Source organism: Oryx dammah, unplaced genomic scaffold (genome assembly GCF_014754425.2).
Source record: "Oryx dammah isolate SB20612 unplaced genomic scaffold, SCBI_Odam_1.1 HiC_scaffold_26, whole genome shotgun sequence".
NCBI lineage: Eukaryota > Metazoa > Chordata > Mammalia > Artiodactyla > Bovidae > Oryx > Oryx dammah.
This window is the reverse complement of record NW_024070210.1, coordinates 72,786,108-72,812,139: the sequence shown is the minus strand read 5'-3', so window position 1 is coordinate 72,812,139 and position 26,032 is coordinate 72,786,108. Positions and strand designations below refer to the sequence as shown.

Here is a 26,032-nt window from a genome sequence, read left to right as displayed (position 1 = left end):
CTGGATGACACCATTATCCTGATTTTGTTAATATTGTTTCCTTTTATTGTATAGTCTTTCATTTGTGAACCTAGATATAGAATTTTGGGATAAGGAGGTATGGATATCTTCAACTTTATTAGAAATTGTTGAACATTTTCCAGAATGATTGTAGCAATTTGCATTCCTACTGCAAGGGCTTGAGGGTTTCCATTGCTCCACATCTTCACCAGCAGTCAGTTCTGTCTAACTTTCTTACTGATTGCTAAATGAGAATAGGCACATATAATGTGTCTGATTAGACAGAGTGCCTGATGAACTATGGATGGAGGTTCGTGACATTGTACAGGAGACAGGGATCAAGACCATCCCCATGGAAAAGAAATGCAAAAAAGCAAAATGGCTCTCTGAGGAGGCCTCACAAATAGCTGTGCAAAGAAAAGAAGTGAAAAGCAAAAGGGAAAAGGAAAGATATAAGCATCTGAATGTAGAGTTTCAAAGAATAGCAAGGAGAGATAAGAAAGCCTTCCTCAGCGATCAATGCAAAGAAATAGAGGAAAACAACAGAATGGGAAAGACTAGAGATCTCTTCAAGAAAATTAAAGATGCCAAGGGAACATTTCATGCAATGATGGGCTCGATAAAGGACAGAAATGGTCTGGACCTAACAGAAGCAGAAGATATTAAGAAGAGATGGCAAGAATACACAGAAGAACTGTACAAAAAAGATCTTCACGACCAAGATAATTATGATGGTGTGATCACTCACCTAGAGCCAGACATCCTGGAATGTGAAGTCAAGTGGGCCTTAGAAAGTATCACTACGAACAAAGCTAGTGGAGGTGATGGAATTCCAGTTGAGCTATTTCAAATCCTGAAAGATGATGCTGTGAAAGTGCTGCACTCAATATGCCAGCAAATTTGGAAAACTCAGCAGTGGCCACAGGACTGGAAAAGGTCCGTTTCCATTCCAATCCCAAAGAAAGGCAATGCCAAAGAATGCTCAAACTACCACACAATTGCACTCGTCTCACATGCTAGTCAAGGAATGCTTAAAATTCTCCAAGCCAGGCTTCAGCAATACATGAACCGTGAACTCCCTGATGTTCAAGCTGGTTTTAGGAAAGGCAGAGGAATGAGAGATCAAATTGCCAACATCTGCTGGATCATGGAAAAAGCAAGCAAGAGAGTTCCAGAAAAACATCTATTTCTGCTTTATTGACTATGCCAAAGCCTTTGACTGTGTGGATCACAATCAACTGTGGAAAATTCTTCAAGAGATGGGAATACCATCTCCTGACCTGCCTCTTGAGAAACCTATATGCAGGTCAGGAAGCACCAGTTAGAACTGGACATGGAACAACAGACTGGTTCCAAATAGGAAAAGGAGTACGGCAAGGCTGTATTTTGTCACCCTGCTTATTTAACTTCTATGCAGAGTACATCATGAGAAACGCTGGGCTGGAAGAAGCACAAGCTGGAATCATGATTGCTGGGAGAAATATCAATAACCTCAGATATGCAGATGACACTTATGGCAGAAAGTGAAGAGGAACTAAAAAGCCTCTTGATGAAAGTGAAAGAGGAGAGTAAAAATGTTGGCTTAAAGCTCAACATTCAGAAAACTAAGATCAGGGCATCCGGTCCCATCACTTCATGGGAAATAGATGGGGAAACAGTGGAAACAGTGTCAGAATTTATTTTGGGGGGCTCCAAAATCACTGCAGATGGTGACTGCAGCCATGAAATTCAAAGACACTTACTCCTTGGAAGGAAAGGAGTAACAACCTAGACAGCATATTCAAAAGCAGAGATATTACTTTGCCAACAAAGGTCTGTCTAGTCAAGGCTATGGTTTTTCCAGTGGTCATGTATGGGTGTGAGTGTTAGACTGTGAAGAAAGCTGAGCGCCGAAGAATTGATGCTTTTGAACTGTGGTGTTGGAGAAGACTCTTGAGAGTCCCTTGGACTGCAAGGAGATCCAACCAGTCCATCCTAAAGGAGATCAGTCCTGGGTGTTCATTGGAAGGACTGATGCTGAAGCTGAAACTCCAATACTTTGGCCACCTCATGCAAACAGCTGACTCATTGGAAAAGACCCTGATGCTGGGAGGGATTGGGGGCAGGAGGAGAAGTGGACGACAGAGGATGAGATGGCTGGATGGCATCACTGACTTGATGGACATGAGTTTGAGTGAACTCCGGGAGTTGGTGATGGACAGGGAGGCCTGGTGTGCTGTGATTCATGGGGTCACAAAGAGTCGGACATGATTGAGCGACTGAACTGAACTGATCTTTACACTATGGAGTTATCCAAAACATGATTTGCTTACTTTCCATGTCTTTCTTTCTTTGTAATACATTTAAATATAGTGTTTTTATTTCCTCATATGAAGTCTTGCATTTTTCTGTTAGGTTCTTTTTAAGTACTTTATATTTTTAGAGGTACTTGTAAATGTCAAGTTTTTTTCTTTAAACTGTTGGTGATATCAAGATTTTTGTATTCTGATTTTACATCCATCAATTCTACTAAACTCATGTATTAATTCTAATATTTTACCTGTAGAATCTTTTGGATTTTTAAAATATACAATCATAGTGAATAATGAGTTTGTTTCCTTTATATATATGTGTGTGTGTGTGTGTGTGTACACGTGTTTTTCTTTTTTTCTTGTCCTACTGCATCTGCTGGTACCCTTAGGAAAACAATGAATAGAAGTGGTAGTAACAAGTATTCTTGTGTTAACGGTGACTCTCCTAGGGGAGCATTCAGAAGTTAAATATTTGTAAGTTTTAAAAAATTTTAATGTACTATAGAGTTAACTTTTTTCTTTTTAGTATAAGAATTCTGATTCTGAGTTTTAACCTGATGTGTAGATTCATGTAACCACCACCATAATCACGACCGAGAATAGTCACCCTCAAAATTCCTTTGTATGCAGCTCCATTATAGTCCAACATTCCCCTGTGTCTGACTTCTGGCCGCTGCTGCTCTGATCTGTTCTTCATCTGTGTGGTTTTGCCTTTTTCAGAATGTTGTATGACATTAAACAACAGTTAACCTCTGAGGCTGACTTCCTTTACTCTGCATAAGAATATTTGTCTTTGTTGATGTATTGTTACTATTGTTGAGTAGTATTGAATTCTGTGGACATGCTGCAGTTTATGTATACATTAACCTGATGAATTATGCACGTCTTTTAGCTATGCAACTTATTTCGCTTCTTTGGATAATGGAAGTAATGCACCTACATCATAGGGTTATTGTAGGGATGAAATGAGTTAATCGCTATGAAATACTTAGGTAATTCCTGATGTATAGTACGTGCTCAATAGATACAATCTGTTATTACTGTCCACATTATTAGTAAAGATTTTTAAGTAGAAAAGAACTTGACAAGTTCGGGGACCTGGTGTGTAACGAGAGTGGAAGGTGGTGTGTAGAAGGTGTGTAGGAGCAGGGTCAGACCTTATGGGCTACAGCCTGGAGTTTTTATTTTAGTCCAGATACAGTGGAAAGCACAGGGGTGAGACGTGATCTGGTTTATGACTTTAGTCGATCATTTAGGCTGTGATGAGGAGAATGAGTTATGGAGGTGGTGGTAGTCCAGAGAAAAGACGGTGGCGGCTTAGACCACAGTGGTGCTCATGGGGTTGGTGAGAAGTGGTTTGACTGAAGGTAGGGTTTGGAGGTAGAACCCCCAGAACTTGCTGAGGGATTGTAGTTCAGTGGAACACATTCTGCTTCAGAGTAATGGTGTGGCTAGTGGCTAGTCTTAATTATCAACAGCAACACTGTTTTTTCTTATGGCTTTCCTGAAGATTTTCCTCATCCATTAAAAAAAATACATTGGCATATAGTTGATTTACAATGTTGTGTTAGTTTCTGCTGTACAGCGAAGTGAATCAGTTATACATATGCACATATATCGACTCTTTTTTAGATTCTTTTCCCTCACCAGTCATTACAGAGTATTGAGAAGAGTTCCCTGTACTACACAGTAGGTTCTTATTAGTTATCTATTTCATGTATAGTAGTGTGTCATTTACTTTTGAATTGAAACTTAAATTTTCTTGCCTGATTTCTGGAATCCACCTGAAGAAATAGCCTGCCTTTTCAAACACTTTTACGTGACATCTGATTTCTTTCTTACTCATAATCACAGTCCCAAACACATTTGTAAAAAAAATAAAAAATAAAAACGGAAACGAAAACACAACAGTGTTTTCTCCAAGTGTTTTTCTTTGTGGTTCTCTACAGCCTGTGTGGTGCTGTGACCCCACATTCTAAGTCGTCCTGCTGGAAGGAAATTTGATTCGCCAGTGGGATGGTAGTTTTAGTGGTTGGCAGGAGTTCCTGTGTACACTTGGGACTGACTGTTGGAATAAACATTATTAGACTCAGACTAAAATTGGACCAGAAATTTATTTTCATCCTCCTTTCAACCTCAACTCACCCTCGAGTCTCTCACCCACATGACAAATGGTCTTGACTTTTTGAAGTGATCTTACAGATTAAAGTCAGCCCTGGGTGCTGGCTTATTAGTCTTGCATTCAAATGGAGATTTTTTTTTTTTTTGGAAACAGTTAAAAATAGAGTTCTCTGATCTCACATGGAGACATTTTCTTTTATTTCCTGTGTATCTCCTCTTAACATGACTATATTTGTTCTCTATGGGTCTTTAGCTTCCAACTCCTTAAGACAAACACCTGATCAGTCTTTATCTGGAACACTCATTATGTCCTTTTTAAAAAAAAAAAAAATCAAATAAAACTATCATATCTGCTTAATTTTGGACATTTTATATTTCAGGATTTGCTAAATCGGGGGGAAATCTCCCTTCTATCTTGAGTTTCTAGTTGTGTTTTGCCCCAGTTTTTATCGTCTTTTGCCAGGTTAATGTCCAACTATGGTATTTATTTACTCAGTTGACTGGTAGGAGGGCTTATGGAATCTTAGAGCTACTCATTAGAATTTTGTGCATAATTTTGTGCTTCTTTGTAATTGACTTCTTTTGTGATCTTACAGAATACCAAGCTGCTATTTTACACTTGAAGAGGGAGCACAAAGAAGAAATTGAAAACCTGCAGGTATATTTCTTTGTTTCTACTGAACTTGTTATTTGAGACTGATGCTTGGTTTTCTCATGTGTAAGTAAACAGTCCGCTTTTTTGACACATTTACCAAGACAGCATCTCCACTTTGTACCTGCCACCAAGTCTTGAGTTTATCCTGGGGATGAAAGTCTTGAATGCCATTTTTAGTAGAATTGAATTCCTATTAAAAAAAAAAATACCACAGATGCATTTGGGGAAAGATTTGATTGGAGAAAATGATGGTTTTATTTGGAATGCAGGGAAGAAGACTGAGTATTTAGACTTTCATTGTAAATAAGAAAGCTCTGAAATATTGTTTCCTATGCACATTGCAAATTATTTTGTTGGGCGTCTTCCCAGCCTTGTGTTCGTTTCGTGTTGCTTAGACATGTCTGCAATGTGATGTCAGGCAGATTAAGGCAGTTAAGGAAGTGGTCCTAGTAGAAGGAAGAATTGTGCTGGATCAGCCATTCCATATCCCCAGAGAGCGCTTGGACGCTGCTGATTTGATCTCCTTTGTGAAGTCCAGAAAGTCTGAGGGATCGTTTCCTTTGTCCCACTAATTATCATTCCCTTATGTTTGGTATTTACTTGCTGGGCCTGTAACAGGAAGTTTCACAGTTATAATTTCACATAACTAAATATTGAATCAGGCACTGATTCCAGTTTACTGATAACTGGGGTTGACCCCATATCTCAGGAGAGAGAACATTAGCGAAATTGAAATCAGACTTGGTAATTGTATAGTGCTAGGTCATTACATGCTAATTCAGCAAGTTTGTGGATCAAATATTCTTCTTTCCTTTAGGTGATAGTATACTTTTTTAAATAACTGAGATTGTATATTTGATTTTATATGAAACTACTGCAGGTAGCAAAAAGATCACTTAATAAGTCATGTGTGTGTGTTAGTCACTCAATCACGTCCGACTCTTTGCAACCCCCATGGACTATAGCCCGCCAGGCTCCCCATCTATGGAATTTCCCAGGCAAGAACACTGGAGTGGGGTTGCCATTTCCTACTCCAGGGGATCTTCCCAACCCAGGGATCAAACCTGAGTCTCCTGAATTGCAGACAGATTCTTTACGGTCTGAGCTACCAGGGCAGCCTTATGGGGTATGAATTCAGGCCACCCCTGAACAGCTTGGTTTATATAGTTTGGGGGAGGGAATGAGTCCATTTCACAAAGAAACAAAAAAGTGGAAAAGTACCTCTGACTCCTAGGGGACAAAGATGGGGGAAGGAGGGGGGTCCTTATCTCCTTTGTTGCAAAATGCTCTACAGAGACCTTGCTTTTTCCCTTTGTTCTGATGTGTAAAAGATTGCCAGCTGTCTCAGAGAAGCTGCAGTGGGAATTTATTAAAGAAGCAGATTGCTGAAGAGGGTGGTACAAAAAGTAAGTCTGTGAGCAGAAGCATTCTATAACAACTCAGCCCTAAGAATTAACACAACCTTCCCCAAGTTATAGATCAGCCCTGGGAGTACTTTGACAGCTAATAATATTCACAGGGACCACAAGTACTTGCAATCTTGGGGCTCTTCCTTTGTGCCAGGCATTTTTCTAGGCATGTTACATATATTATTTCATGTCTTTTCATCTCCCTCCACAAAAAAGTCTCATGATCTTACATCTCAAGCTAGGAGAAGTTTTGAGAAGGGGAAGGATGAATAAGTGGAAAGGAAAAAAAGTATATTTTAATCATGATCTCCATTTAAAATAAAGGTTAGACCAAGGTATGCTTGACAATAGTAAACTTTAAAAGATGTTCCTAGTTATACTTTAAGCTTTCTTTAAGTATATCTGAAATAATTATCTGTTCTTTTAATGCTATTAGTAAACTTAAAAATATGTCCCCTTTTTTTTCAATTTATTTTTTATTGAAGGAAATTGCTTTACAATCTTGTGTTGGTTTCTGCCATACATCAACATGAATCAGCCATAGGTATACACGTCTCCGCTCCCTCGTGAACCTCCCTCCCCATCCCGCCCAGCTAGGTTGTCACACAGCCCTAGTCTGAGTTCCCTGAGTCACACAGCAAATTCCCTCTGGCTATCTCTTTTATACATGATAGTGTGTATTGGTGACTGGCAACTCTTCCTCCTCATCTGACCTAGAGAAGTGTCTTGTCGGCAAATAGAACATTTTAAAGATTGAATTAGAAATAGTGAAAAGTAGGGAGAGATCCCTAGCTGCGTCTACAAAAACAGTTGGAAAAACTGGTAATGGCGCACTTATTTTCCTGTCTGATTTTAACCTGCTGGGGTTGAGGAACAGACAGCGCTTCCACTAGGACAGATGGTCTCTAGTTTGCCGCTGTCCCCGTTCTGGGCCATTTCCCCTGCCTGGTTCCTTTAACCCCTAGGAGATGCAGAAAATAACTAGATGTATAGCAGCAGAGACCAAGTTAGAAAAGATGCAAGTTCATAAATCTGTAACCCCCTTTGGCCGTACTTGTGGGCACTCGCTGAACATCATTCCCACCTGTTTTATTCCACTAAGTAACAAAGGCACGTCTGTTGTCACGGGACTGGTGGAAGACAACTGGTGAGCAGCTCTTTTGTTGCTCATTTCTTTATATGGATTTCAACTGGCAGCCTTCACGGCCTCTTAGATTTTCTTTCTCTGCTTACAGGTCACAGAGAAGTCAGATTTGTTTCAGGACCTCTTCAAAACACCTTTCTAGAGTAAGAAAGAGTCTGTACTTAAGTACATAGGGAAAGTGATTCATTCTGTCACCATATGTAAGAATTGATATGTGTCATATTTAGTTTTTTGAGACTGTTTTCATAGACTTTAAAAAAAAAATGGCCTGACTCAACAAATAGAGAGCCTAATGTCAGCTTGCTATTCTGTTTTTGACTGTAAATTCGTAGGAAGTCATTTAATGGCTAAATTCCCCCACCTACAAAATAGAATCCTTTTTGATTGGAGGTTGGAACTTTTAGCCCAGAGTCTCAAGGCTTATAAAAGTGGAGAGTTTTTATCTCAGACATGCTCTGTAGCCCACATTTGTGGAAGGCTATGATCTAGAAGGGGCTTGGTACTGGGACTGGCTTTTCAAAATGTATAGCAACTCAGATACATATCCTCCCTGTAATTCAAAAGCAGAAAGTTATTGATGATTTGAATGAATTCATTTCCAAATTCCATCAATTTATATATACCTTTTACCCAAAGCCCTTGACTGACTTTTCTACTCAAATCTCCAGTAGGAGAGTTGTGGCAGGTCCAACGTTTTCCATGGCTTAGCTATCTCATTTATACTAAAACTAGCAAAATTCTTAAATTTTGTTCAAGTATGCCCTTCACTTAGCAAACTTTGCCCTAAGAGTATTTGATCACTTCATGATATTCAGCATCATCTAGTTCATTTTTCAGTTCTGAATAAGTCTGTGTTACTGATTTTATTTTTGAAAGAGTGGCACATTTACAGATATTTATTTGAGAAAATTTTGCCTGTGGTAGCCATTGCACAACAAGTTCATGATTTATGTAGAAACATAGTTCACACCTACCCTTTCAAGGCATGTGATAAAGCTAATTCTCCCATGGTGTAAATAAAGATTTTTTGCTTTGAAATAGTCTAGGAACACGGTTTGAAAATCACCATCACAGCTCTTGTACAAAATCTTATATAGTTCGTTTTTGTCTTATTGTAGTCAGAGAACCAGGTGTGATGATATTTAATACATGATGAGAGTATGAAAGAATTCAGGTTTTTGAGTTAGGATTCAGTTCAGCTCCTTGCACTGTGCCATTAGGAAAGTAATCAACTTCTCTGGCATTTAGTTTTCTCAGTTGCAGCATTTGTTCAATAATAATCATATTGATGCCCAAATAACAAGTATTGGAGAAGATGTGGAGAAAATAGAACCCTCCTACACTGTTGGTAGGAATGTGAATTGGTGCAGCTACTATGGAGAACAATATGGAGGTTTCTCAAAAAACTACAATAGATCTACTGTACGAGATAGCAGATCCACTCCTGGGTGTATACCTGAAAAAAACAAAAACACTTAATTTGAAAGCTGTATGCACCTCAATGTTCATAGCAGCACTATTCACAATTACCAAGATATGGATGAACCCTAACTGTTCATCAACAGATGAATGGATAAAGATATAAATAAGCTACAAGGATATATAGTACCGTGCAAGGAACATAGCCAATACTTTACAATAACTCTAGATGGAATATAACTTTTAAAAATTGTGAACCACTGTGTTGTACACCTATAACAGAATATTGTACATCAACTGTAGCTCAGTTTTAAAAAATGTAGTCATTTTGATGATGCCTCCATTCTAGGATTGTTCAATATGACATATACCCGATTATGAACACATGTTCAGTAAATACCATTTCTCATTCATTTTGCTCTGCTCAAGTCTCCTTGTAATTAGGCAGCTTGAGTTTAGAGCAGTCCTCAGGTCCTTTTGATTGAGGACTTCTTTGGGACTTTGACATTCTTTCCATGGTCTTCCAGCTGTCCACTAGCCTCTGTGCTCTATATCAGGGAGTCTAAACAGGCTTTCCCAGAGGTCATTATGCTGAACAGTGAGCCTCTAAAATGCTCCTTGACAAAAATATTTCATGGTCTAATAAGTCTGAGAAATATCCTGTTCGCCTGTTAGAGCATTACCGTGAATAGGGAGGAGCAGAGGGAGGGAAGAAGGGAGGGCTCTATAGCTTGTTTCTCACATAGTTCTTTTCTTCCTCCTAGTAACCGATGTTTCTGAATACTGCTCTGTGTTGATCTGTATAATCTTACCTGAGTGTACAGTCTACTTTCTTAGTCTTGAGTTCTTTGAGTGATGTTATTACCCTTTTCGTGCCACCAAGGTCCTGCTTATTAATCTGATTGTAGGTACCTGGGGGGAGCAGTTTTTTTCTCTGTTTGAGAAAGTAGCTAGTAAAGTTCTTGGCACATAGATGATGCACAAATATTTTTAAAAATAACCTATGATTGAAAAACAAGTAGTGACTAAAATGTAATCAAATCCCCCCTGTATGCCAACCTTTGTTCTATGCATTTGGTACTAGTATTAGAAAGAGTAAATGTAGAAATATAAACAAAGATTTGTCCCCATTTTCAGATTTTACAACCTGAGGCATTCAGAGTCTGTGAATTGTCAGAAATCCTAGATTAGTATGTGTGTGTGTGCTGGGTCTCTCAGTCGTGTCCAGTTCTTTGCAACCCAGTGGACTGTAGCCCCACTAGGCTCCTCTGTCCATGGGATTATCCCAGCAGGAATACTAGAGTAGGTTGCCAGGGAACCTGAATTTGAATCCATCTAGATCTGTCTGACTTTGAAGCCAATGTTTTTCTATTAATCAATGCAACATTAAAGGAAAGAACATTGGATCTAGAAATACAAGGTCTGGAGTATGATCTCACTTTGGGGACAATGAACTGTGTGACCTTCAGGCAATTTTTTTGAATCATTTTTCTAATTTACAAAATGAAGAACCAGGCCGTATATTAATAGCAGCTTTGGATTTTATCACTGGTCCAACCACACTTTAAAAGATAAATTCAGTTTGTCCACCACATTGTCCTTTCAGCCTTCAGTTCAGTTCAGTTCAGTCGCTCAGTCGTGTCCGACTCTTTGCGACCCCATGAATCGCAGCACGCCTTAGGGTTACCTGACTCAGCATCTGTAAACCCTGTGTTTTATACCTCTCCTTGTTTTCCTCCTCCTTCTGGAGGTTCCCCTTTCTAACCAGGGAGGTCTCTTCTCAGCTCTCCTTGCTTCCTTGGGACACTGTCTTCTGTCCTCCCAGTGCTGATTAGAATGCCTGACTCAGTGAGGGAGCACAGCTCTCAGAATGGCAAATGCAGCTTCCATAGGAGGGCCAGCGCTGCTTTCTGACGGGAGGGAAGCATAAAGATGGGTAGGACTTCTTTGGCTCTCTACTTCCTCAATTTTGTAAGTGGAGGGGGGAAAAAAATGCATGCCCCATATCTGGCTTTTGAGGAGCTTGGATAATGTAAAAATCCTGGTTTTGACCAGCACTTTCAGCAGTGCAGAAGTAAGTGCCTTAGAAATGACACATTGTTTTATCAGTTTGTAACTAATGTTCTTTGAGTTGTGAGATAGAAGAAAACTAGCCAACAGTCACATTTCCTTTACGGGAACCTTTTCCATTTACCCCATTCATCACAGCCACAGGCCTCACTGAGGGGAAACTGGACTGAAAACTGGCCTCTAGCAGGCCCCTGCTCATTGAGCAATGCAGGCATATTTCTAATATGGTAACTCCTACTGTGAACTGATCCAGGGATGGGTGCCAAACTGGAAATTAACTTATATTGTACCTGTGGGCCCCCAGAGAACTAAATGGTATGTTGACCTCCACTAAGAGAAACTTGTAGACGTCCTTACTTTCCTCTCTCTGACCCACCCCACTGGTCCATTTCTAATAGTAAACACATTGCTGTTGAAACAAAACTGAGTTCAAACTACACTTGAGCTGATACAGCTAAGTTTACAAAGACATGCACACCCTGATCCTAGCCCATTTGTTATGCTCTTTACTATCAACATAACACATTTAAATCTGTTAATTTCTGGCGAATACTTTGAGGGAAGGGAAATAATTTGTAGACTGATAAACAAAACTTTTGCAAATATGAAATATTTCATTAAACCCTTATGGCATTCCCCTAAGTGCTGATATTTCATTACTGAGATGCCAGGAAAGATGAGAGAGTGTTGGGAAATATCTTAATTTATTGTTTCATTGTGTGCATATAGTATAATGTTAGGAGTTTAGTGGATTTGCTGGTTTGCCCCTGTTGATGTGCCTTGTAGACTCCCTGGCTACATAGAAGCATGCAAGTAACTTTGGGACTGAACTTTGATGAAAAACAAAAAGTGATTAATTCCTTGGCTGACTTAGCTCAGGAGCCCTTTGTCTCAGCCTTCAAGATGCTGTCTCGCCCCATATAATTCCACTATTTTTTCAAGTTGCATTTGCTGATAGAGGGAAACTGGTTGTAGAATGAAGACTGTGTACTTTACTTGAATTCGTATCATTGAGGCTGATGCCGGCTTTGTTTGCCCCCTTCAGGCACCATCGGCTCCAAACATCCTCACTGTGTCTTTCTTTCTTTTTTTTTTAAATTGAAGCATAGTAGATTTGCAGTGTCGTATACAACCTCTGCTGCACAGCAGAGTAGTATTTTAAAATATTGTTTTCCTTTAGGGTTTATCCCAGAAGATTGTATATAGTTACCTGTGCTATACAGTATGACCTTGTTATTTATCCATTCTAAATGTAAATGTTTGCATCTACCAACCCCAAATTCCCAGTCCATCCCTCTTCTCACCACCCCTCCTTGGCAACCACAAGTCTGATCTGTGTCTGTGCATCTGTTTCTGTTTTGTAGATAAGTTCGTGTGTGCCATATTTTAGATTCCACATATAAGTAATATCATATGGTGATAACGTATGGTATTTGTCTCTTTTTTCTGACTTATCTCACTTAGTATGATAATCTCAAGTTGTATCCATGCTGCTGCAAATGGCGTTATTTCATTCTTTTTTAATGGCTGAGTAGTATTCCATTGTACATATGTACCACATCTTTTTTCTCCATTCATCTGTCAGTGGACATCTGGGTTGTTTCTAAGTTTTGGCTGTTGTAAATAGTGCTGCTGTAAATCCCTTTGAGTTTTAAACTCTGAACTTGAGTCACTCATGTGAGCCAAGATGATGATTCTTTTTTTAATAGTTTTTGATGGAAGGGGACAAGCAGATGCTGGAATGATGACTTTTTGAATGTTGGCCTTTGCTTTTTAAAAAAGTTTTAAAAGTTGAAGTATAGTTGATTTACAGTGTTGTGTTAGTCTATGGTAGACAGCAACATGATTCAGTTATTGACCTTTGCTCCTTTGACTTTTCATTAGATATGTTAGATCCCATGGGGAGTGCTTCCTTCTCCTTGATATGTCCTACTTTGCTCAGTAATGCTGTGTGTTTGTTAGTCCTTACGTGAATAATGGGTTCTGTAGCAATAAAGTAGGGAGAAGGTGATGGGAGCCCACTCCAGTACTCTTGCCTGGAAAATCCCATGGACAGAAGAGCCTGGTAGGCTGCAGTCTGCGGGGTCTCTAAGAGTCGGACATGACTGAGTGACTTCACTTTCACTTTTCATTTTCCTGCATTGGAGAAGGAAATGGCAAACCACTCCAGTGTTCTTGCCTGGAGAATCCCAGGGACAGGGGAGCCTGGTGGGCTGCCGTCTATGGGGTCACACAGAGTCGGACACGACTGAAGCGACTTAGCAGCAGCAGCAGCAGTAGCAGCAATAAAGTAAGAGTATAGAACTAGGTAGTCTGTGTTTTCTTCTGAATTATTTCTGGCCTGGGGAGAGTGGGCCCATGTGTCTGCCTCAACTCAATCCAAAAGTCTTTGAGATACCCTGGTTCCACATTACCTAAAGCAGTGCTGAACGGCGAGTCAAAATATAAAAAGTTACTGAGTGATCTGACTGGATGTTGCTAGAAATTGCTTCATGATTCATGGTATTTCAGGTTTATGTTATTTTGGAGATAGCATTGGGAGGCCAGAGTTCTTAACTTTATGGCGCTATCAAATACAATCCAAAGAAGTTTGTTTGATCATAATAATGCCATTTAAAAAATCACCCTTCAATCAATTTAAATGAACACCTATGGTCTAATTTCCACAATGCTTCCCCTGCTTCCCTATCATCTTGTTGATGTTAATTGCCTGATCCTGTAGACATCCATGTTGGTGACTCCTGATACAGAGCTTGGAGAAGCTGAGTAAGAATGTCCTCATCCTCTTTCTCCATGGCCTCATGAATAACAAGCAAACATCCCTTTTGCTTTTATAACTTCGTGGACTTTTATATTTCTTTTCTCTTCCCTCCTTTCCTTTCTTTCTTTCTCTTGTCCTTCTCTGAAAGTGTTATTGATGGAACAGAGAGGGCAGCCATGTTGGAAAGGTGAGCAAAAGATAGTTCTTAGGGCAGAAAATTGAGTATCATCAGTGTTCTATTACATTTTTAGGAATGTTCTACATTTTTGCTTTATTTTTCAAAATTTAAATGCTGAGTACCCTTGGCTTTCTGACTTTAATTGGAGGTGATTATGATCATCATTATTGAATATGAAGTACAAACTTCCAGGCATTCTGCTTGATGCTTTATTTGTATCCATGATATCTAATCAGTTGAGGCTCAGAAGTTAAGTGCTGTCCTGAGTTTTCATAACTGGCTAGTATAATGGCAGGGTCTCCTCACCAGGCCTGTCTGGTTTCTAAATCTACTTTGTTTCTGCTGTCAATGCACCACCTGCTTTGATCCACTTTCTCTAGCACAGTAATTTTCTAGCTTTTCAGTCTCCTTCTCCCCTTCATCCTGTGACAAACATCTCTGCAGATCACCCCTTATTATTATGCTATACAAGCTCTTTATTGGGTAAAAAAGATGGAGACATTTCTATGATGTTTATAAACAAAAAATAGCAACAGAGTTCGCTTATCTCACAGGTTTCAGAAATGACAAGCTGTTCTTCCTAGAAGAAAATAGCACGTTGACGATTGCCCTTTCTAATCTCATTTCTCATAGCAGGTCCTGAATCCCGCTTGAGGAAGAGCCTCTAGTATTTATCACCATAATCTTGATGGTTGTCTGTATTCATGTTAGAGCTTTGACACCTGAGTCTCAGACAAATTAATTCCTGAGACCACTGAGAAAATATAGTGGCAGAACTTCTCTGCTTCTTGCCAGCTACTCACTTCATTGATTTCTACAGTTTGAGCATAGGAGTTCCTCAGCTGTTTTCAGACTTTGCCTTCCCCAGTGGAGTCCCAGCATTACTGATTCATTAAGCAAATGGGAGATGTGACTGTTCTCTGTGCTGTCATCTGTTTGTAGGATGGGCTCACATGTGATAGGTGATGCTTTAACCTCTTCTAACAAGCCCAGCCTCGTGTGGGCTTTGGAATCCAGAGTGTGAATTTATGATGTCTGTATGTTTATGCCTTTTGACCATTTCACTACCACTGATTCTCATGAGGGTTAATAATAATCATAGCTGCTATTTAATGATCATTTACTATGTTCCACTCTTTTTGTATGAAGATTAAATGAGTTATTACATCAACCTTACGAAGTGACACTCAACATCTACACTGAACCTCTGGAAGTTCTCCCACCTTGAAGGTCTTTTCCTAGAAAGGATTTGTGACATGACCTTGTTTCTGGACTGACCTTTGCCTTTGATCTCTCCTTGGGTAAAATATCAGTCCTTAAGAGCAGTGTACCTTAGCAGCAGAAATTGCTGAAGAACTAACCCACATAATGACTGTAAGTAACCATTCTTTGGATGAAATGTAATGCAACTCTAGGCAGAAGAACTGAGTAGAAACAACAGAGTAGCTATGAAGTCTCCCTTGGGTTGAATCCTACATGTGTTCAGTCATGTCCAACTCTTGGCGACCCCATGGACTGCAGCACGCCAGGCTTCCTTGTCCATCACCAATTCCCAGAACTTGTTCAGACTTATATCCATTGAGTCAGTGATGCCATCCAACCATCTCATCCTCTGTCGCCTCCTTCTCCTCCTGCCTTCAATCTTTCCCAGCATCAGGGTTTTTTCCAAGGAGTCAGTTTTTGTCATCAGGTAGCTAAAGTATTGGAGCTTCAGCATCAGTCCTTCCAATGAATATTCAGGACTAGCTTTCCTTTAGGATGGACTGGTTGGATCTCCTTGCAGTCCAAGGGACTTTCAAGAGTCTTCTCCAACACCACAGTTCAAAAGTGTCAAAGACCTGTGTGTGTGGTCTTGAACAAATTATCTAAACCTTTCTGAGCTTTAGTTTCTCATTGGAAACTGTGATCATGGCAGCACTGTAACTTGGTTCATAGGATGCTGATGGCAACTGTAGTGATAGTTAAATGTGGGACTGGAGGTACAATGGCATTGGTAGATGACCGATAAATAACTATTTGTTCTGAGGATCAGCATATTTAGTTCACTTTAAGTCAGTGGCTGTTGATGTGTATTTTTTGGCAGTGAAGTTTTTTTTTTTTTTAACTATAAACCATGTACCTATATAAAGGAAAAATATTCTGTAATTAATGTCATAATGTTCCCAAGTGCATTGCTTTTAACATTTTTGTGATATAAGTGTGATGCTCTTATTTCCATTACTGCCTGTTAAGGAAAATATTGCTGCTGCCATGATTTAAGAAAAAAATATGATGTGGAAAAACATCCCAGGACTTAGGGCTCTTTAAGTTTGTACTGTGAGATACTGCATTTCAAAATTTTTTATTGCCAAAAAATGTGAAACTTCTTGAAATACAACTTTATATACATAGCTGTGGTTTTTATACTTTTTAATAATACTCAGTACTCATTGAGCACCTTTCAAATATGAAATATGCCAGAAATAAAACATTTAATAACAATAGCAGCTAACATGTATTGCATATTACTATATGCCAGATACTCCAGTTAGCATATACCCTGGATTATTTAATACTTGCATGGATTCTGCTCTCAGATGATTTACTGTTTAGTTAGAAAATAGAATTTATACCATAAAGGCTAGATAACAGGCCGTTTAAACTAAGTCCCTAATATTACCCAGATACTGAAGAATGGAAAGATTCTGTGAGTGTTTGCATTTTAAATTATCTCCTTTTAATCGAGCTTGCAAATTTCAGATCTTAGATCTCAACTAAGAGAATGCTCAAGTTTCAGATGTTCTGATTGTCTTAAATGTTTTTAAATGTTTTAGTTTAAATTTAGATGAAATATTTTTAAATGTTTTAGAGATTGTTTTTGACTGTCTCTAGAAGCTGCTGTGGGTGTCTCTGTAATACAGTTCTGCTTATTTTCTGTTAACAGTCTGTGTGACATGACCCCTATCTGTTTAAAATATGTATATAATACACATAATTTAAAGTGCTAATTGAGAAAGCTGTTTCGTAGACTTGTGGATTTGTGTGATTGGTAACCTGTGTACACTGTACAATTATTTTAGAAGTCATTCCCCAATTTTACCACTGGAGGTCAGCTTGACCCTTTTTCTCTTAATAAAGCTCCAAGTTTTTTGTTGATTATTGAAAGAGCTTTCCAGTTTAGAGCTTTGCCTTAAATGCATGAATAACAATATAACTCTTAGTTTATTCACAGAACAGCTTACACAGATGTGTATGTATAGTTCTGTACTCATAGGCATATACTCATAGGTATGTATAGTTCTATACTGTATATAAACGTTTAATGTAATTATAGAAGCAGTATGTCATGTGTTTATGTCCATAAATATACATGCATATTCCATATGTCAAAAGACGAACAGCCACCAGAAAACAATGCCTTTTGAAATGGATCATCCGTGCTTCCTCTAATAATGGACTCAGCAAAAAGAAATTAGAGTCCTGCCACTCGTTCAGTCCCTATATATAAGTAAGTAGCTACGAGGTGTCAGGCACTGTGCTAGGTGCTGGAGGAACCAGAACAGACATGGTCCCTACTTTCTTGTGGGGAAGCCTATAGTCAAGTTAGAGACAGATGTTGATAAAATAATCAGTTGATATAATCTGATGGATGCTGTTAGGGAAAATACAGTAAGGGGTGCTACAGGTGCTACAGATAGGCTATAATTTAGATTTGAGGGGTCAGGGAAATATACTTTAAGGAAGTGGCATTTAAGCAGAGATCTGAAGGGTGAAGAGGAGTGTGGTTGGTTTGAGGACTGTGGGGAGGTCAGTGTGACCACAGGGCAGTGAGTGACAAATAGCAGAGACTTCGGGGGTGAAGCTCTGGAGTAGGATTTTTCAAACTTCTTAAGCTGCATCCTGGAATAAGAAATGAGTTTTATGTCAAAATCCAGATTACATGTTTGTGTGTGACTGTATGTATGTGAAATAGGAGTTCTGTTAAACAGAAATTATTTCATGTGATGTATTTTGGTATATTCAATACTCTTGTTTTAAAAATGCTGGTGATAAAGCATAATGTGACTTGTTATCCCGCTCGTGATCACAGACCACAGTTTGAAAACTCTAGCTATGGAGGAGAGCAAGAGGCCGGATTCTGGAGGGACCTTGGCCTTGTTGGTCTCTTTAAAGTTTTCCAGTTTCATCCTCAGTTCAGTGGGAACCTACTAAGTTTGAGCAGAGAAGTGTGTGACATGAATAGATTTGTGTTTTCAAAAGACACCCCCCTGGTTGCTGTTTCAGCAGATCAGTAGTAGTGGGGCCAGAATGGAAGTGGACAGTATAGTTGCGAAGCATGGCCATCTTGCAAGTAGGAGGTGACACTGACTTTGATGAAGGCAGGGGCATGGGTGGGAGAAATCACACTCTGACAAAAAGCATTGACTTTCTCCCAATGCTGATTGATTGTTGCTTCTGCTGAAACAGGAACTACTAAAGCTGCCACTGTTGCTTCTCTGTTTTGTACAGCTTGATTTTCTTTTCCTTGGCTACCTAGACCACTATTTGAATGTAATGTGCTGTTCTTAGTCACTCAGTCGTGTCTGACTGTTTGCGACCCCATGGATTGTAGCCCACCAGACTCCTCTGTTCATAGGGATTCTCCAGGCAAGAATACTGGAGTGGGTTGCCATGCCCTCCTCCAGGGGATCTTTCCAACCCAGGGATCGATCCAAGGTCTCCCACATTGCAGGCAGATTCTTTCCTGTCTGAGGCACCAGGGAAGCCCCAAAATACCAGAGTGGGTAGCCTATCCTTTCTCCAGGTGATCTTCCCGACGCAGGAATCGAACCGGGGTCTCCTGCATTGCAGGAGGATTCTTTACCAGCTGAGCTACCAGGGAAGCCCCATTTGACATAATAAGTACACAATAAATATTTTTTCGATGAACTAATAGAGTGGGAGAAAGGTGCTGACACTCTATTACCCTTTTGAGCATGACATGAGAAAGCTCTTTCTCGGTATCTACATACTCTTCTCTCATCATAACTCAATATATACATACAACCAGGACAGTTACTTTTCTCAACAAGTCAGTGACAATTACCTATATAGTCTTTGGAAGCTGTTGTGGATTATCTGTATAATGTTCTATTTATTAATACTGCATATTGCATGACCCCTATCTGCTGCAAATAGCCATAAGACACCTATTTAAGGTTTTCGCACATAATTGAGAAAACATAGAACAAAGTGTTGTGTTTTTTTTTTCCCAAATTTAGATGGGGTTTATAAATTGAATCATAGGAAATTGTTGATACTTGGTCACTTTTGACTCTAAAACAGCAGCTTTATATGGCTTAATCCGGTGTATTAGCATCAGAAGTCATGGGGATGAACGTGTGCTGAAGTGACATTCCTCTGGATGGGCTGTAGGCTGAGTTGTTCCCTGGGGTCAGCAGGGACTGTGAGACTACACTGAAAATGTCCTAAGGCATTGCCTAAAGGACTTGTTGTTGTTAGTTCCCAAAGGATAGTGATTTGTATGTTCTACAAATTGTTTTAAGTGAGACCCATTGTTGAGAAGTGTCATGACTCTAGTCACTTCCAGAATAATCTTGGTGAGCAATTTCCCAGCCTTCAAGCAATCCATGAAAAAAAAATTTTTCTGACAACTGTTTATCCAACTTAAATTAGTATTTCCTGGTCTAGTGAACAGGCTAAAGGTATCATGATTCTTCCTAAGTGAGCCCAAACTGATCTTTTACTCCCTAAAAAAATGAATAAAGCTGCCCCACCATTGATCATCTTGGCCTCCATAATGCAGGTCTTTGAAGAGTTATTTGTATTTTGGCTCCCTCATAGACCTTTCACAGTAAAACGTTCACTTCTAAAATTAGAAGTTACAACAGTATTATATTGTGGTACAGACACGTTCAAAGGCAAATGATTAGAAGATTAGGAAGGGAAGTGAGTTAAACATCTTAAGTTTAGTTATTGCGTGTCTTTTTCTTAAACAAATATTTTGTTGACTGTTTCCTTTACCTCTTCCACAGATACCAGGTATTTTTTTTTTTTAGGTAAATGAAATTTTAAAACCAAGATATGATCTGTCACTCATTAATAAATAATCTGGAGGTTCTTTTGATTTTTTAAAAATTCATTTTCAATTAGTCCTGCTGGAAATTTATGGATACTAAAATCTGATCATATTTTTCCTATTTTATACTTGTAATTCTCAACCACATCATATTCTAACCCTCTTAGGTAATGAAAATCTGTAATCATTTTCATGCAGAAAAGGGTTTTTCATTTTGACATTTTCAGCACATAAAATAACATTCATTCCAATGTTCATATATTCATATTACAGAATAATTTTTTTCCTGTGAAATTCCCACATTCTAGAGTAGTGTCTCAATTGTGAGGCTTGATTATTGCCAAAACAAATGGAAACTCCTTTGCCTTTGCTATAAAATAATAGTGGATGGGCCTAAAACTGAGGAGGGGAGAAAACAAGATTGCATTACAAATCTGGCAACATCAGCCACACTAGTAAAATCAAATCCAATGTTGTTTTATGACTGAATTTATGTGAGTGCCCAGGATCAAAGGGCTCGAATCCCACTGGACCACAAGGTCCATAGTTCATGGCAAAAACTCATCAAAAAGAGCATTTTAGTCGTTTAAGCTTTTCATTTTAATCAGCCACAGTCATAAAAGAGCCTTTAGGTGTCCAAAAACATTTTGCAAGATCAAGAGGTTGTTTTCTCGCTCGTAGAAGCAGCTTTCTTATTGGACCCATATAATGCCTGTGGCCTGAGCGTGTCAAAGGGCCACCGCCTCCACATTGTTTGCCCTTGTGGGATGGTTTCTTTTGGTTCTTCTAACTGTGTATTATGTGACAATAAATTACGGTGTCTGACGGAAGGACCATAAAATTTTCACACAATCTATCAAGCTATTTCAGCCATTTAAAATTTGGCCTCTGACAGCAAGCCAGGTACTTTGTAATGTTTAGACAAAAACAGAGTCTCCTGCCGGCATCTTGACAAGTGTGTAGAGACAGCTCTGCACAGGAGAAAGAACACAAGGCTTGAGAGTCAGACCCAGTCTTTAAGTCTTAGCCTGGATATATTGTAGGGTCATGGCTTTGGACAGTCTGTAAAATGGGGATGCTGCCTTCACCATGGTGTTGCTCTGCTTATATAGGGGAATGGTTGTGGAGCTGATCTCCTGTGGTAAGAACAGACATGCACTGGGCATCAATCGTGTGGGGAACCAGTTTGAGCAGCCTTGCACTGTCAACAGGAGACCTGAGTAGGTAAAGGGAAGAGCCTGGCTGGAGAGCAGCAAAGGAATGAGAAAATGTTCCATGTTCCTGAGAATGTGATAGAAGGTGAAATCAGAGACCCAACAGGCTCAATTAGCTCTAGGGGTAATGGGGGAACTTTTTTTCCTCTCAGAATTTTATTTATTTTAAAAATTGATTGGAGTATAGTTGCTTTACAGCATTGTGTTTCTGCTGGACAGCAGAGTGGCTCAATCATATATATAGCACATATAGGGGCTGGAGGGGCACTTCTTTTAAGACAAGAGGAAAATGGAGATTGAATGCCTTTGTCTCTAGACTATTAATGCCTCTATTTCTTTGCCTTTTTTTCCCCTTTTCTCCCTTTTTCTTTTTAAATTTTGGCCACTGTACCTAGGAAAAGAAACTGAGACCCCTGATATTTTTTCACGCAGCCCCACCTCCCACCTTCTGTTACTCTCTACCATCTTTTCTGCACTTTCTCCCTGTCATTGTCCCCTTTTTGGCAGGTGCCTTCCCCCACTTGTAATAATATACTCAGCTCTCCTCTACTTTAAAATCTCTCCACTGACTCCTACATCTTGGAGTTTCGATCTGTCCTCCCGATGGCACAGTTCTCAAACACTGGTTACGTGTCTCAGGTTCTCTGCCACATGCCTTCTGCTGCCCTTACTGAAGAAACTGAGACCACGGAGAAGTGATCATGGTCCTGGTCGCCTCTGGGTCTCCATTGGCCTTGATTCTAGTGTGTCAGTGCTGAAATGCTCAATCTCTTCCCAAAACATCTAAGACACTGAATTCTCATTTTTTCCTCTTCCTATGAACGTGTTTTCTTCATCTTCTTTGCTGCTGCCTTAGCCTTGTCTCTGCAGCAGTCCTAAATGTGATCCTCCAAAAGGCGGCCTTGAGTTTCCCGGCTTCCTGTATGCTGTCTTTAGAGATTTCATTAATTGCTGCAAGTTTATATATATGTAAAGGCTTTTCAGACCTATTATTCAGATTCAAATGTTTACTCTAGTTCTAGCTCCAGGAAAGTTCTAGTCTTTGCTGGAAATCCTAGACTGGGAAATGTCTTTAGTATAATTTTTCAAAGTCTCAGCATCAAAAATGTCAATAATCCCAGGGTTGAAAGGACTCATCTCCTTGTCTGCTTCTGACCTACCCCTACACAATGTATTCAGTAAACACAACACAGAACAGTCTTTTCTTAGCTGTCCTATTTAAGGTTCCACTGCTCTTAAAGTCCAGACTAGAAATCTTGGGTGCATCTTTGCAGCTCCTGCATCCTCAGTTTCTGCATCCAGTTGATTGCCAAATGATGCTGATTTTTATCTCAATGATCCCTTGACACCATGCCACCCTTGTCCTGATTCATCTTATCTTGCCTATATTCAGGCCGTATTATGAATTGCTTAGAGATTGTTGTTTCTCTCTTGTTGTTCAGTTAAGTCATGTCTGACTCTTTCGACCCCATGGACTGCAGCACACCAGGCTTCCCTCTCCTTCACCAGCTCTCAGAGTATGCTCAAACCCACATCCATTATGTCGATGATGCCATCCAACCATCTCATCCTCTGTCATCCCTTCTCCTCCTGCCCTCAATCTCTCCCAGCATCATGGTCTTTTCTAATGAGTCATTTCTTCACATCAGGTGGCCAAAGTATTGGAGCTTCAGCATCAGTTCTTCCAATGAATATCCAGGACTGATTTCCATTTGGATTGACTGGTTTGATCTTATAGTCCAAGGGACTTGCAAGAGTCTTCTCCAGCACCACAATTTGAAAGCATCAATTTTCTCTCATACATACTTACTATTGCTAATTAAGTTGAGTTTAAGCCCTTGGCATGGTTTTTTTCTGAAGTCAGATTTCAGTCTTACAACTTTAGTTAGCTTGCTCTCCTACTCTTTCCTAATACTTTCCCATCACTCTGCCTTTTTCTTTCACTTTGATTGGTTATAAGCTGCCCCACTACCTTGTCAATTCTTTGTGGCCCAGCCAGAGTTCTTGTTATACATGAAACTTTCATATCTCTTGACTTCCAAAGGTTCCCTCTTTTGAAACCTGAGGCTCTTTATCTCAGACTTAGGCAATTGGCAGACTCTGCTATTATAATCATGAAAGCATAGGTTCTAGCCCCTTCCCTCTAATCCCCAGTGCCAAAGCCCATGACAGACAAAAACCTTCAATGAACAGCAAACAGTTGAATCTCCCATCACAGTGACACATACATCAAGGCATAAATTAACCACTGGTTGATTTTCTTTTTCTTTCTCTGTAGTGGAAACTGGGTTTAAACCAAAGTGATTTTACAGGCAGTATTTTTCAGATTCAAAGACACAGGAGGACTCTAGTAGGAAAACTATGTTCCCACGAGGATTCTTAAAGATAGTTTCAAAAGTTTATGACTTTCTACTGGAAGAATGGTGTTTATTTCTCATCATCTTAAATGAACATTTAGCAGACTTTGTATGTCTAGTCAGGTTATGGTGATTAATCATTTGTAACAGTTTAAGTGAAAGCAAAATGGACTCATTTGAATTTTTGGTAATTCGTAAACCCCTTTCCTTATATAGATGAGTCTGAAAGCCTGAAAGAACTGATCTTTGAATCAAGCTTAATGCTTTTCAGCCTTTCCTTCCATAATGCCCTTAAGGGAAAAACATGCTCCCAACAGGACAAGGTTCCTTATACCAAAGAAGCTGATCACCCATTGAGGCTCACCTTCTAGGTAATACTTACTAGCAGTAATAGAGCCCAAGCCCATGAAGGCAGCTGATAGATGCACCTTGACTGGAAGTCAGGTATTTTCCCAATCCAATGGTCCATCACTTAATCCATACACAGAGCGCTCTGCTAAAGGCAGAGCAAGTGTTAATTGAAATTTGCGATAGGCAGTATAAACATCATATATTCCACAATGGTGTGCGGTGTCAAGCATATGCTCTGAGATTTAACATAGCTTGTTCAAAACCAAAATCTTTAGGCACATGAGCAAAATTAAACACAGTTCTTTCAGAAATGTACAAATCAATTAGAGGTAAATAAGGCCACCTCCTCCAAATATTTTCATTCAATTTCAACTTTTTAAGTTGTTTGCTTTTTAAGTTCTGAAGGTTGTCTAATGCTTTTTTCTCCTGTCTTCATTCCTTATCTCTGCAAGGGTAAGAGTTGCATTCAGAATTTATAAATAGGAGCTTGAGAGAGAATTTTATTATTTTCGAATGAGATAGTCTAGTTTTGTGAGATATGGATCATTGTGTTCAGATGGACTCTGTTCTATTATAACTTAAACTCAAATGTTGGACTCCTACAGCATCACTCAATCTTTGCTCAGTAGCAACCTAATTACCAAAATAATAATAATGATGATGATGATAATGATAATAATAAAGGTTGAAACATAGAGGCTACCAGCTGTCAGAAATACCTCGGAGTAATTTTACATTTTTTACTCTAAAACTTGCAACCATGCACCACCCATACCAAAGGATTTTTAAAAACACTATAACTGTGAATGGCAGTTTTAAGTGTTACTAGAGGATTTTGCATGGCTAACTGCCCACCTCCACCCCCCAGCCCAGCTTTTAAAACCGATCACACCCAGAAGTAAAGTTAAATATTTCCTCCTTTATGAGACCCCAAATTTTTAGTACTGGTCTGTTAACTGTTTTCCTTATAGGTACATTGTGTTTGGATTTAATTCTACATTTTTAATCTTACCTGTGCTATTCTGATAGCAAAATCTGAAAAACATATGAGAGAAAAAAACATAAAAAAGAAAATGATTCAAAAGAAAATAGGCATTTGCTTTTACATTTGGCAACTACAGTTGAGGTCAGAGTATGTTTAACAAAGTAAATTTGGACCAAGAAAAATGATCTTTGCATCAATCTCTATAAAAATCAAAATTCCTTCCTTTCAAACACCTCAACCATTCTAATCCATTTCATATGTGTATTAATTTTATGTTCAAGGACATGCAATCACAAAGCCTTTCATTGCTCTGAAGTGCAGTGAAGGAAAGGTGATGGTCCAACACTGAGACTCCTAGTAATCTCAATATTTAGAATGTAAGTATTTTGTAATCATTTAGAATGGATGACTGGTATAGATACTTGAGCCGTTCAGTTTTTCACGAAGGGTGCATGGCACAAAATTGGCACGTGTAAGCTCTTGTAGCAGACAGATTCCATGAGACAGCAGCATGTTCATGAAATACTGCAGCAGGTATGTGCTCTGATACAGATGTTATATAGCTGGTCCTATATCATCATTAACCTTCATATTTAGTTATTAACTTTGGAATGACTTATGTAGAAATTATGTATGCATTTTTAGGTAATAGTGCCCCTGTCTTTTCACACTTTAAATTGGAATAGCTGTAACATTTAACATGGAAAAATTCTTGGAGAGAAAAAATTATAGGCATCTATAAACCTGTGTCAAACTCAATTCAAAGTGACATTTAAACTTTGCGTCGAGTAGTTAAACATTTATTTTGAAAACAATTCGTGAATTATGTTCCACGTTTGATCAGCTAGGAAATAAGACTACTGATTTAAAGCTGTATCTTCCAATTACTGGAAAAAACTGAAAATGTAATTCTTGTAACAATTATCCTTTCAAAAAGCACAAATTACAGAGATGAGTATCAGTCAAAAGTAATATAGTTTAATCTAAGGGGGAGAATGCAGGAAGAAAACAAGAATGTG

General features: G+C 39.1%; 1 protein-coding gene across 2 annotated transcripts in view; it reads left to right on the top strand.

Moving 5' to 3' along the window:
- Positions 1-26,032, top strand: part of FMN1 (formin 1) — a 435,492-nt gene that overhangs the window by 171,208 nt on the left and 238,252 nt on the right. For both annotated transcript variants that reach the window (XM_040226990.1, XM_040226989.1), the window contains one exon: positions 5,009-5,070. In XM_040226990.1, the coding sequence (XP_040082924.1) occupies positions 5,009-5,070 (62 nt within the window). The remainder of the gene's footprint in view (positions 1-5,008; positions 5,071-26,032) is intronic.